This window comes from Mastigoproctus giganteus, chromosome 4 (genome assembly GCF_048544385.1).
Source record: "Mastigoproctus giganteus isolate SK-2022 chromosome 4, ASM4854438v1, whole genome shotgun sequence".
NCBI lineage: Eukaryota > Metazoa > Arthropoda > Arachnida > Uropygi > Thelyphonidae > Mastigoproctus > Mastigoproctus giganteus.
Window position 1 is genome coordinate 155875806 of NC_143578.1, and position 12987 is coordinate 155888792.

A 12987-nucleotide genomic window follows, 5' to 3' on the forward strand; every position below is an offset into this window, starting at 1 on the left:
TTTTTACAGTTTTAAATTTTAACCCCCACCCACAAATGCCAGTGAACAGAAATGTCAACTAGTTAGTATGTACATATTACAGTATGTATTAATTATTCTGATTTTCACGTATCATTTAATATTTGAATTGGTAAGGTAAATTTGTGCTTAATATATCTTGACTTTTATAGCCTGTGGATAATATTCCTCCTATTTTCGCTAATTAGAATTGCTGTTTAATAGAATTAAATGTATTTTTAACTTTTTGTGAAACTTCGGATAATTGGGGCAGCCGCTTAATCGGGCCAAAGTGCACTAGTCCCAATGTGTTCCAAATAACCGGAATCGACTGTATATACACTGGTGTTCAAAGAAAGCGCATCCCTAGGAATTTCATGTTTCTAACCCCTTTTTTGCAATGGTATGCTACGTTAATGACTAGCATCACAAATAGAAATACTGTATAAACAAAAGATATTTATTGATAGTTACGGCAAAGCTAAGTAATATCTGACAGGTGCTCTCAAATTATTCCAAAATGAGCATTTGCAACATTTATACAACAGTTTTGGTAAACACAACAATTATGGCTGAAATTTTATCAGAAGCTTCAATTTACTTCAGTTTATCATTTTAAATGGAAAACAAAATGAAAAGTTCACCAGGTGCAAACTAATATTTAGTTGAACTGCCTCTGGCCCTGATGACAGCAGCAGCACACTATTGAGGCATTTGACAAGATCAATTTCTGAAGATAATCAACTGATAGTTTGTGGTTCCAAACTCGAATTATGGCTTCCTGAAGTTCATGAAGGGTCTTTTGTTTCTTTCTGGCAACTGCAGATTCCACATGATGCTAACAGTTCTCTATAGGATTCAGGTCCGGGCTGTTTCTTGGCCAGCTAAGAGTTGTAATGGACCATTCTTCCAACCATTTTTTCACCTGTAACATATGTAAACACATTATTGTAGAATTTGTAATGCAGAAATGAAGCTTAAATAACTACAGAAGTGCCTGCTTACAGATTGACAAGGAGCAGAGGCATCCTGAAAGATGAAGTTACTTGGCAGTTGAAATGGTCTCTAATGGTTGGCAGCAATTTGCCTTCCAATATAACCAGGTATCCATTGGCATTTACAGACCTACTTCATAATACGAAATGCACCCCCCACATCATTTGGCTGGTAGGGAATTTCACTGTAGACACCATACAGTCTGGATGGTATTCTTCACCATGTCTACAGCGAATTGTTTGTCTCTCATCAGAGCGATTCAGATTGAATTTCTTCTCATCCGAGAAAATAACTGACTTCTACTGCTTGGGGGTCCGTTTGACTCGCTCCTTACACCAAATGAATCGGGCCTTTTTCATTTTTTGTGTGAGGAGGGGCTTCTTCTTAGGACGACGGGCTACAAGTCCATTTTTGAAGAGGCTTCCTCTGTTACTGCACTTGCTACCACTCCTGTATGTTCTTCCCATTCTCTTTTCAGCTCAGACTAAAAAGCTTTACGGTTTTTAAGGCATTAGCATTTCAAAATGTGGTTCTGTTTTGGCGTAGAGACCCTTTTGAATCCGGTTCCTTTTGTCCTATCAGCAGAACCAGTATTCTTGAGTTTTAAAAGAAATCTACTCACTCTCGACTGATTACAAGACATTCTATAAGCAATATGATGGGAAGAACATCCTTCGTCAAGTAAAGTAACAATAGCACTCTTTCTTCATGGCATCAATTGCACGTAATTCGCCATTTTGACACAAGCAAGGAATGACTGCAACTCTTGTAGAGTGTGCTTATATAGCTGAAAGTAACAGCTGATGCAATATTATGTCATCACCTACATGTGTCAATCTTATCTGATGCAATCTGTAAGAAATATTGCCATATACTTACGTTATTCAGGCGACAATTACAATTTTAAAGGGTGATGCACTTTCTTTGAACACCAGTGTATATATAAAAGCCATTTGCTTGTAAAAGGTGGACACACAAAATACAACAAATAGATAAAATGGTTACAATTCTCACACATGGGGGCGGGGAAGAGATCATCAGCCAAAATGAATGCATAAGATGATTATCTCCTATGCAGAGGGGAGCACAAACAACTTCTTTTCCACAGTTCTTGTGCAGACTATGCTTAGAATACAGGCTTATTATTCTGATATAACTTATTTGTGTCATGCCCATGCCACAACACCAGTGCCATTGGAAGAGTAAACTATTGCATATTACCTGCCAGTAGTGTGTGTATATGGGAGTAACAGACTAGGATTGTTCTGGCATTGTACTGACCTGGCTGCAGTTTATTATCCCCAATCCCAATGTGGCTCGAGATCTAGCAAAAACAGATGTCAAATGAACAATCAGAAAGAGTATGTAACATCTCCTGAAACTGGGTCAAGAAAAAATGAGGAGTATGCAGGGTGTTTATAAATTATTCACCTAATTATGATGCTTGATTAAATTGTAACAGATATTGTAAAATGTAATAAACCAACTCAAAAATTTCTTAATACACAATTGCACTTCAGCTAATCTGCACATGGGCACCTTTGGTACACATATGTTGAATGTCAAGATGGTAGCTGATTCCGAGTCAAGTGTTTTAAAGCATCTTTTGAGAATGGAAGTCTCTGCCTGTTCAATCCAGTCTTTTGACTCTGTGACATTGTTAATTTTTTTTGCATACATCTTGTCCTTTATGTAGTCCCATACAAAGAAATCCATAGGTGGATTGGAACCATTCCAGCCAATCCATCAGTTAGGATTTTTTTTTTTTTTTTTGGGGGGCACCACACTGGAGCTTTCCCACATGCAAGCTCCAGTGTGGTGCAGCATACAATTTGAGCATATCTAAGTAATTTGTACAGTTCACAGTGTTTTCGTGGAAGAAAAATGGCCCATTTACCAAGCTGAAGGACAATGTGCAACACGTTTACCTTGGGATTCTCACAATCATGTTCATGAATTGTTGCAAATGGGGATATGAAAATTGTGTCTATTAACTTTACCAACAGGTGGAATGTCACTTCATCACTGAAATCAAACAACAATTCCCAGAAGTGCTCATCTTTGTCTATGCAGTTGAGAATGTGAACAGCAAATTCTTCTCGGATTTGTCATGAGGCTAAATTTCCTGTACAATTTTCACTCTGTAAGCACAAAGTTCCAATCTTTTGCAAACCACCCTATGCAACATTGCTCCCAGTATTTTCAGCTGCAGCTTACCTGGAAAATAATTTTGTAGGACTTTGGATACACACTTATTGAATTTCCAAAACTTTATCTGCAGACACACTATGCCTATCTGTTCCATTCTGGTGCAGCACACTGCCAGTTTCTTGCAACTGTCTCAACCATCACCTCGTTGATTGTTTCATACGTGGATCTTTCTGGAATTCCCATTGAAAACACCTCTTTACAGTCACTGAAAATTTGATATCATACACACACTGCTTTCTCCTGCATTGTCACCATTTTAATGCTATTTGTAATGCTTGATGGGATCAAGACTGCCAACTGAATGAGAAAAACTCATTGAGTTGCTTTGATAATTGCAGCAAACCATTTTAAGATACCTATTATAATAAAATTTTAACTGAGCTTTACAATCAGGTGAATAATTTATAGACACCCCATGTTGTTCAAGACAAGCTCTATAGCACACAACTCTGCTGTGTATATACTGCATTTTTCAGGAATCTTCTCACATGTAGTGTTATCTAAGATGGCAGAAGACCTGACAGATGATTCTGAATGAACCAGATCCAAAGGCAGGAAGTCAGATAATTCTGTTCGATGGGCAGTGTAGAGTTGCAGGTAGACAAAGTGGTGAGACTGCTTAGTGACCGAGAAAAATTGTCTATAGTGTAGCTCTTGGACATGAATAACAAAGGATGGTTGGGCAGCATGATGGCTGTTATATTGATTTTCCGATTCTGGTTCAAAGACAGGTGTACACATGAGGTGGTCTGGTAGGGATTTCAGTTTAAATGTATACTGCAAAGACAACTGTTTATGCCTAAACAACAAAAGTGGTTCAGTTGCCTAAATGTATAGACTCTGGACAGATGTTCTGAATACTCCAGTAGCAATGCAGATGCATTGATGAAGGGCTGGATCTAGCCATCTCAATATGCTGTTTCTAGCTAAGACATACACCGATGAGCCAAAACATTATGACCACCTACCTAATATGATGTTGGTCCTCCACGTGCATTTGTTCTGAATACTCCAGTAGCAATGCAGATGCATTGATGAAGAGCTGGATCTAGCCATCTCAATATGCTGTTTCTAGCTAAGATATACACCGATGAGCCAAAACATTCTGACCACCTACCTAATATGATGTTGGTCCTCCACGTGCAGCCAAAACAGCTCTTACTCAGTGAGGCATGGACGCGACAAGATTTCTAAATGTGTCTTGTGGTATCTGATACCAACATGTAACCAGCAGATCCTTTAAATCCTGTAAGGTCCGTGGTTGAGACGCCGCAGATCGGAGTTGCTGTTCCAACACAAACCACAAATGCTCGATGGGATTGATGTCTGAGGAATTTGGAGACCATGGCAATACCTGGAAGTCTTCCTCATGTTCTGCAAGCCAGTCTCGAACAATCTGGGTGGTGTGGCATGACACATTATCCTGCTGAAAGACAGTACCACCAGAGGGGAAGACCGTTGCCATGAAAGGGTGTACCTGGTCAGCAATGATGTTTAGGTAGTTGGTATACATCAGTGCCTGGCACATGGATGACTGGACCCAGGGTATCCCAGCAGAACACTGCCCAAAGCATGACACCGAGGCCACCGGCTTGTTTTCGTTGCACAGTGCATCCAGGTGCCATCACTTCCCCAGTTAAATGACGCACACGTACCCAGCTGTCCATATGGTGCAACAGCAAATGTGATTCATCGGACCACATGACCTTCTTCCAATCATTCAAGGTCTAGTTTCAATACTCGCTTGCCCATTGTAGGGGCTGTTGCCAGTGAACAGTGGTTAGTGTGGGCACTTGTAGTGGCCTGCAGCTACGCAGCCCCATTTTCAGCAGGGTTCGATGTACTGTCACCAGCGCCACATACCATCTGGGAGAGCCTTTGCTCACCTTGAGCATCGATGAGCTGTGGTCGTCCAACACCTTGCCAGCGGGTCGTGGTTCCCCCCTTCTTGGACCACTTTTGGTAGGTACTAACCACAACTGACCATGAGCATCCCACCAGCCGTGCCGTTTCGGATATGCTCTAACCCAGTCGTCTGGCCATTACAATTTGGCCTTTGTCAAACTTGCTTAAGTCTGCTGCCTTTAAATGTATACTGCAAGGACAACTGTTTATGCCTAACTAACACTGATTAAAGGAGCTCAGTATCAGGTTTTTTTTATACTGTGTCCCGACCCGTGCCGTAGTTCACCTGTAGTTGCTTAAATTTGCATAACGACTCACTGGTCATAATGTTTTGGCTCATCGGTCTATATTCAGGTTCCATAATCTAGTTTAGACTGAACAAATGTGTGACAGATTCTGCTCCCCAGTTGACAGATGAATTTGCACATAGGAGGTTCAGGCCCCATTCCACGCTCCGTCCATAATTGACAAATGTGCTGAAGGAATGTCAACTTTCTTGTTGAATAAAAGACCAGCAATTTTGTCTCAGGTGCTGCTGGAATGGCATTTTGTCCAAGCTCAGGGTGAAGGTTCCATTTACAACAAAGAACCTTAACACTCTTCTGAGATGAAAAACTGAACTCATTAGGAATTGCCCAGGTAGTCAATGGCCTTCTGCAATTGTCTTTTGATGACTCTCATATTGCTTGACTGAGTAAAAAATGCTGAAGCTATCAACAAAGATATAAGCTGGAGAACTCCTTCCTATTGGAAAAAAGGAAGGGGGGAGAGATAGAGAGAGAAAGAGAGAGAAGACTCCACACAAACTTTGAATTAATAATTTGACATAAAATTTTTAATAAAAACTACAAGCCCTAAAACCAAAGTTATGAATGTCTTTAAGATTTCAAATTTTCATGCCATGTCAAAGAAAACCGACTCCAGATGCTCATGTTTCAGAAAAACATCTTGGGTAGATGTTTTCAATCTTATTAAATGGTCAAGTATTAATCTCTTTCTTCAAAAGTCACAATGTCTTGGTAAGGAAGCCATTAGTTTCTAAATACCACAAAGTGAGAATTGCCCATTCTTTCCAGGACCTTGCATAGCTAGAGAGAGAACAATTGGATAGTAATTGTCTGGGAAATGAATGTAGGTACAACTGCCTTATGCCAGTAAACAGGAAACTGTTTTAGAAACAGATTCTGTTGTAAAGCATAGATTCACAAGAACTTGTTCTTATGACCAAAGTGATCTTTTATGATGGTGATAATGCAAAGACAGCGTTAATTAAAGAAGTGGCAAAAAAATACCACAAAACATTTGGCCTTATTGTATTGTGTTCATATTTCCAATTCAGAAATAAACATAATACCAATGTAAGTTTTGAGTGCTTTATTATTTTCAAACAACACAGTCTACCTACGCATCATGCTACTCAAGGAATGACTTAGCTTTCACTACTGGTTTCTATTAAAATGTTGGCAGAATGCAGCCATTTAATTGATGTATGCCTGTCAATCTTTTCAAATTTTATGAATAAAGGTGGACATCTTCTGTGTGGGCTTTTTGATAGTGGAACAAATCATCAGGAATGTGGCACAGGTCTTGATATTTCTTCCATTCTGGGCCTTTTTGCTGTGATGGTTGTGTTAATATCAAGGTCACTAATTTCTAGTAGTGACTGTGTTGGGGTTATGAAGAAGAGTTCAATTTATCAGGATTCGTGAGTGGTGTCCTCCCCCAGTGTCTGGGCTCCTTTCCCTACCCTGACAATGGAGCTCAAAGTGATGCCCACAAAGCAATAAATGTGCTTAGCAGTGGAAAACCATGCTCACATCTCCACCAGCCTGAATCCTGGCCTTTGCATCATGAGTGTGGCATCGACACTGCTGACCTTTTGAGGTGAACCCACTAGCCAATGAACAAGCTCTTCCAGGAACTTCTTGTTGAAGCTTAGCTTCTCAACCATCAGGATCTCTCATCTCAAGTTGCCCCAAGTCAAAGCCATGGCAAACATACTGGATTCCTATAGTTAAACAGGAACCTAGCTCAGCATTGAAAGGCAGTGATGCTAATCTGGAAGACTACCAGCATCACTGGGAGGTCCCCTCACCATGCACAAGTGCCCACATCAAGGAGTATACTGGAGATGGCACTCAGGTGTGAAACAAAGTATGCACAAGTCAAGGTGTTTCCACATCATAGGGGAATATCCAATTCACCAGATTGTATTAGACAGTAGATTTCCGATCACCTGTTGCAGTACCACCACTTTGCTTATTGGAATTTTAAGTGGTTAAATCAATGTTTAGTCTCCTTCTATCATGAAACATGTTTTTTATACCAAATTATTTATACCAAAGTTCAAAATGATTTGAGGTTAATGATGGCCATTATGGCAAGATCCAATATTGCTCACATTTCACGGGTACATGGACATGTTGTCTTAGGTAGATTGGCTCCTGAACACTAGCTCATCTCTACCATAATACTCTACACTCATTTCTGGCCATTTACAGAACTCTGTAAAATGGTCAGAAATGAGTGTAGTGTGTGTGTTGTTCTGTTGTTCAGCTACCGTAGCTGAACGAGTGGTCAGGAGTGGGAGTGTGATAGCACTCGCTCTTTGAGTAGACCAGGGTTCAAGCCCCTGACTGCTAAATACAGTCAATCTGCCAATCTGCACTGGACTAGCATGGCAGATTACGGTCCATTTCCTTCAACATGAATTGTTGAGGAGGCTTCCATCCTACAGTGGGTTGATAATGGCTGCAGTTTTACTTTGCTACCAGGAAGAAGCAATCACAAGAAAGGCTGCTACCTAGTTCCTATCCATACCACGAGAAAGTGGGCTGCAACTGTACACGTACTGATCAGTCCATAAGGACTAATCTAAAGATCCCACATCTGCAGGAAGGCAGAATCCAGTCACCAGAAATTGCAGTACCAGAAGAAAAGAAAAAGTAAATAAGTGGAAAATAAGAAAAAAGTAAAATAAGAATAATAAAATACAGAAAAAGAAAAATAATAGCTAAAAAAATATATTAATGGAAACAGGAGAGATATATAAAAAAAACAAAATCAATAAGGAAATAAAATTAAAAAATAATGGGAAGGATAAGGATAGAGAAGCAGATAGTGTAAAGGAAAACAAAAGAAGGAAAAGAAAGGAGAGTGACAAAAGCAGTGGAACTATAATTACATTACAAAGATAGCTCCTCATTTACAGCTGACAAATACCAAAAACAATCAAACAAAGTGAAGACAAAGTTTTTCAGTAGACATGCAGTGTCCAAGCATTGATATTGTACATTGCATATTTACTCTAATTATTATTTAACATATCACAGATTTTAAAGGAAAATTATTTATACCAAAGTTATGCAACTATAAACCCTGGAGAACTGCTCAGTAGCTTTTCCTAATCAGTTATTACCACTGAGTTTGCCTCAGTTGTTAGAGGGCTGACTCAGGAGTGACTTCTCTTGAGTAAATAAATGGCATTTACTTTGGCATAATCTTGAAAGTCCTGGAATATGGTAGACTCTTCAGTAAATTTCTGCTCCTGACCTGTATATATATGTGAGACAGAATTTAACTGTTACCTCAGATCTCCGTAAATCGGGTGGTAATACAGAAGCTGCTTCCAATCCTCTAGAGCCCACTGAAGCAGTGGTCTGAGTCAAGAGAGAGAAGATGAAAAAAATTTAAGTTTAGAATTGACTGACCCATATCCAAAGATGATATAATTTGTGAAAATACCTGAGGTGAGTCATCTTTTTTGTAGACTTATTTAGAAAAATAACATCTGGTATGAACTATTTTGTTACTAGCCCCCTTTATGCAATCTGTCCATCTACCGTGCAGTCTGCAGACCAAAAGCTGTAAGTACATGCCATCTTTGAGTCGACTGAAGTATTCATGGTTATATCAAATTCAATTGATATTATTTCTGATAGGGGAGTCAGAGGGGAGTCAGAATTACCTTAAGAGTAGCAGTGGATGTTATTCTACAGGCATGGTTTAAAACTAGTAAAAAAACATCTTTGTAAGGATCCTAATTTCCTTTGAAAAGTTAGTAGCTTAGCTCTCAAAAACCAGCCAGATGTCACGTACAATGCAACTGGAAGGATAAGTTGTTGTTGGAGGTTTTGCAGCACAACAGCAGTTAAAGGCCATTATGTGCCGAGCAATGGTAGGAGGAAGGATAAATCTTGTACAAAATATTCTCATGAGTCTTGATGAAAAGAAAATCTTTTCAGTTTGGTATGTTATGTGTGGAAAATAAGAAAAAAGTACCTGAAAATGAGGAAACAAACACTCGAAGGATAAAATGTTAGACGAATGTCTAATGTCAAACCATGAAACGCTGTAGTGACCACCATTAGGCCAGTCATATTAATAATTCTGTTCGGAGTGGAAGGGACCTTTTCAAAGAGAGAACTTTTGAATACTATCATTCTGGACTTCACTATTGAGATTTTTAATTTATTATCTTCAGTCCTGCTTATCAACTGCTACATTATAAACTCTGCATTTCTTTTCAGTTGGGCATAGGAGTTTCTAGGGAAGTTTCCTGAGGAAAACTCACAAAGGAGTTTTGCTCCACCAGGACAACATGCCTGCACACAGGTCTGTCACTGCCGCCTCCGTGGGCAGGAGCAGCAGTGCATAGCACATGCTTCTTGATTAGACTGTGGCTCGAGCCTGTGACCACCAAATACAGAGGATGTGGAAAGGTCAGGGAATGACAACCGCATATCCCCGGAGCAATATGGCCTTAGTTGCTAATGCTCCTAAAAACCAAATAACAAACAAACAAACAAACACAGGTCTGTCACTGCAATGTCTGCACTGCATGAGTGCAACTTTTAAATCTTGGACCATCAGCTGAATTCATCAGATCTAGCACCACTGGACTTTCACCTGAAAAAAATACCTGGCTGGCATTCATTTTCCCACCGACAGTGACATCACTGCTGCAGTAGATGTGTTCATGGAGGCCCAAAACAAAACCCTTTCTTTGCAGCCAGAATCACAGCATTGTAGTGGCAAGTGATTGACTCCAAAGGGGACATTTGAGGTTGAAAAGTAACAGGTTACATTACTAGACTCCTCAAATAAACTTTTGAAATGCCCTTTGTATGTGCAAGTAAGTGCAATGAAAATATCATTAAAAAAAAATAATAATAATAAAAACAGTGCAACTCTTTTTTTCCAATGGCCAATCAATACAGATCCTACATGTACTTGATGTATATGTGAATTTACCTCAGATGCATACGTGAATTCACCTGATTTGGCATTAGAAGAAACAGTAAGATTTCTTTTATTAACGAAATATTCAGACAGTTGAAAGAGTTCATTTAATTTTCAGAAATGATTTTAAATCCATGTAAACCATATATTAATTTCAACATAATTGTTGGGAGGTATGTCTCCTTAAGTTAAAAAGGGTCAACTTACTTTAAAAGCAATAACATATTAAAAAAAAATGGAATGAGACATACTTACCATATCGACCAGCACGTCCAATACGATGCAAATAGGTTTCTGCATCCCAAGGAACATCTAAATTTATAACAAGGTTCACATTTTCAGCATCAATGCCACGAGCAGTCTAGAAAAATAAGTTTGAAATACTTTTGCATAATACAAATACCTGTGAAAACTCCTATAATTTAAAATGGACTTTTAGAGAGAAAGATTTTATAATACCAGATTCATCAACCAGAAATAATTTTTCATATACACATCTAAATTAATGTAAAATTTATTCTGCCAGAATATAATTACAGAAATTAGCATTAGCATTAGTAGAGGCATACAATGCAAGAAAGCAAGCTTATGAAGCATCAGTCAAAAAAAAAAAAAAAAAAAAAAAAAACTGCTCCCATTTCACCCTTCCGTTCGTTCCAAATACCCGTCCAGCTCAGCCTTAAATTTATTTAGGCTATCAACTTCCACAACAAAAGATGGAAGTCTGTTTCACAAATCAACTACCTGGTGGCCAAAGGCAAACTTCAGCACATCTATCCTACAACTGACTTCCCTCAATTTGAATTTATACCCTCTCATGTGATTATTCTGAGCAAGAGGAAAAATCCCATCAGCATTGAGCGTGCTCAAACCATTTAAGGCTTTATACATCTAAATCAGATCACCACACAAGTGCCTGGTCTCTAGACACTGTAATCTGCAAAGCTTAAGTCTTTCTTTGTAAGAGCAACCCTTCATTCCATTCACTAATCTTGCTTCCCTTCTCTGTACTCATTCCAACAGCCCTACATCCTTCTTAAAATGAGGGCTCCAGACCTGTATACAGTACTCAAGGAGTGGCCTGACCATTGCCTTATACAAGGGGATAATCACCTCCTTATTCCTGCTAGAAAAATTCCTGTATATCATTGACAAGACACCATGAGCTACCCTTGCAGACCATCTGCACTGCTCAGAAAACTTCATATCTGCCTGCACAATTACCCCCAGGTCCTTTTCATTCTCTACCACTGTCAGTGTAGTACCACAGAGTTAAAAAGTTACTCTGGGGTTACTGCTTCCCATATGTAGTACTTTACATTTGTCAATGTTAAACTTCATTTGCCACCTCTCAGCCCATCTGCTCAACTTTTCTAGATCCTGTTGCAGCAGCGTATGGTCATTAGTGTTCTTAACAACCCTGCCAACCTTCGTATTGTCTGCAAACTTGGACATTAAGGTTGATATACCATCATTAGTATCATTTATAAATACAGAAAACAACAATGGACCCAACACTTTACCCTGAGGGACTCCACTAATAACATTAGTCCACGAAGAGCAGTGTCCATTGATCACCACTCTGTCTTCTCCGACTCAACCATCCCTTTATGCATAGCAGCAATTTGTTTCCAATGCCACACTGCTCCAATTTGTGCAACAGTCTTCCATGTGCAACAGTATGTATAAAAAGCCTTTCTAAGATCCAAATATATGATATCAAAGTTATTCCCTGCATCCAGTTCCTTTGTGACCACATCATAGTATCCAATCAAACTGGTCAGACAAGACTTCCCCTTAACAAAACCATGCTGTGTCCGAGCTATAACTGAAGTCTTGTCTAGATGATCCTGCAGTGCTTCTTTAACCAGTGCCTCCATTAATTTCCCTGGAACAGAAGTTAAACTAACAGGTCTATAATTACTTGTGTTGCCCTTTGATCCTCCTATGTGAATTGGGGTCACATTTGCACATCTCCAGTCCATGGGTACCTCCCCTGAGTCCAAGGAAGCTCTCATAATTATGGCTAAGGGTTTGCTTACTTCCTTTGCTGTCTCCTTTAATATAACTGAATAGATCCCATCCAACCTATGGCAGATATAAGTTAATCTGTAATCAGGTCACAAAGGAGGTTCGGCAGGCGAAGGCAGATTACGAGAAATCCTTGACAAAAGATGCTAAGAAAAACAGCAAGGATTTCTTTACTTATATAAACTCTAAAAGGAAGGGATGAATCTGATTGGTCCACTTGACATCGATGGTTCGACTGTTGATGATCCTGCTCAGATAGCAAACAAATTTAATGAGTATTTTGCATCTACATTCACACGTGAGGAATTATTAAGGTTTGAAAATGGCAGAAGGTTATCAAATTGTAGCAGGGTGCTTAATGATCTTGTAATAACTGAGAGCAAAGTGGAAGAGAAATTGTTGAAGTTAAATGCAAGAAAAGCACCTGGGGTCGATGGGATCTATCCAGTTATATTAAAGGAGGTGGCAAAGCAACTAAGCAAACCCTTAGCCATAATTATGAGAGCATTCTTGGACTCAGGGGAGGTTCCCACGGACTGGAGATGTGCAAATGTATCCCCAATTCACAAAGGGAGATCGAAGGGTGACACGAATAATTACAGACCA

The 12987-nt window shown here is 39.3% G+C and overlaps 1 protein-coding gene across 1 annotated transcript in view; it reads right to left on the bottom strand.

Moving 5' to 3' along the window:
* The window catches only part of LOC150087129 (uncharacterized), a 129830-nt gene that overhangs the window by 14922 nt on the left and 101921 nt on the right, over positions 1–12987 (bottom strand). Inside the window, exon 8 of the mRNA XM_090372383.1 lies at positions 10606–10711. Coding sequence (XP_090228509.1) covers positions 10606–10711 — 106 coding nt within the window. The remainder of the gene's footprint in view (positions 1–10605; positions 10712–12987) is intronic.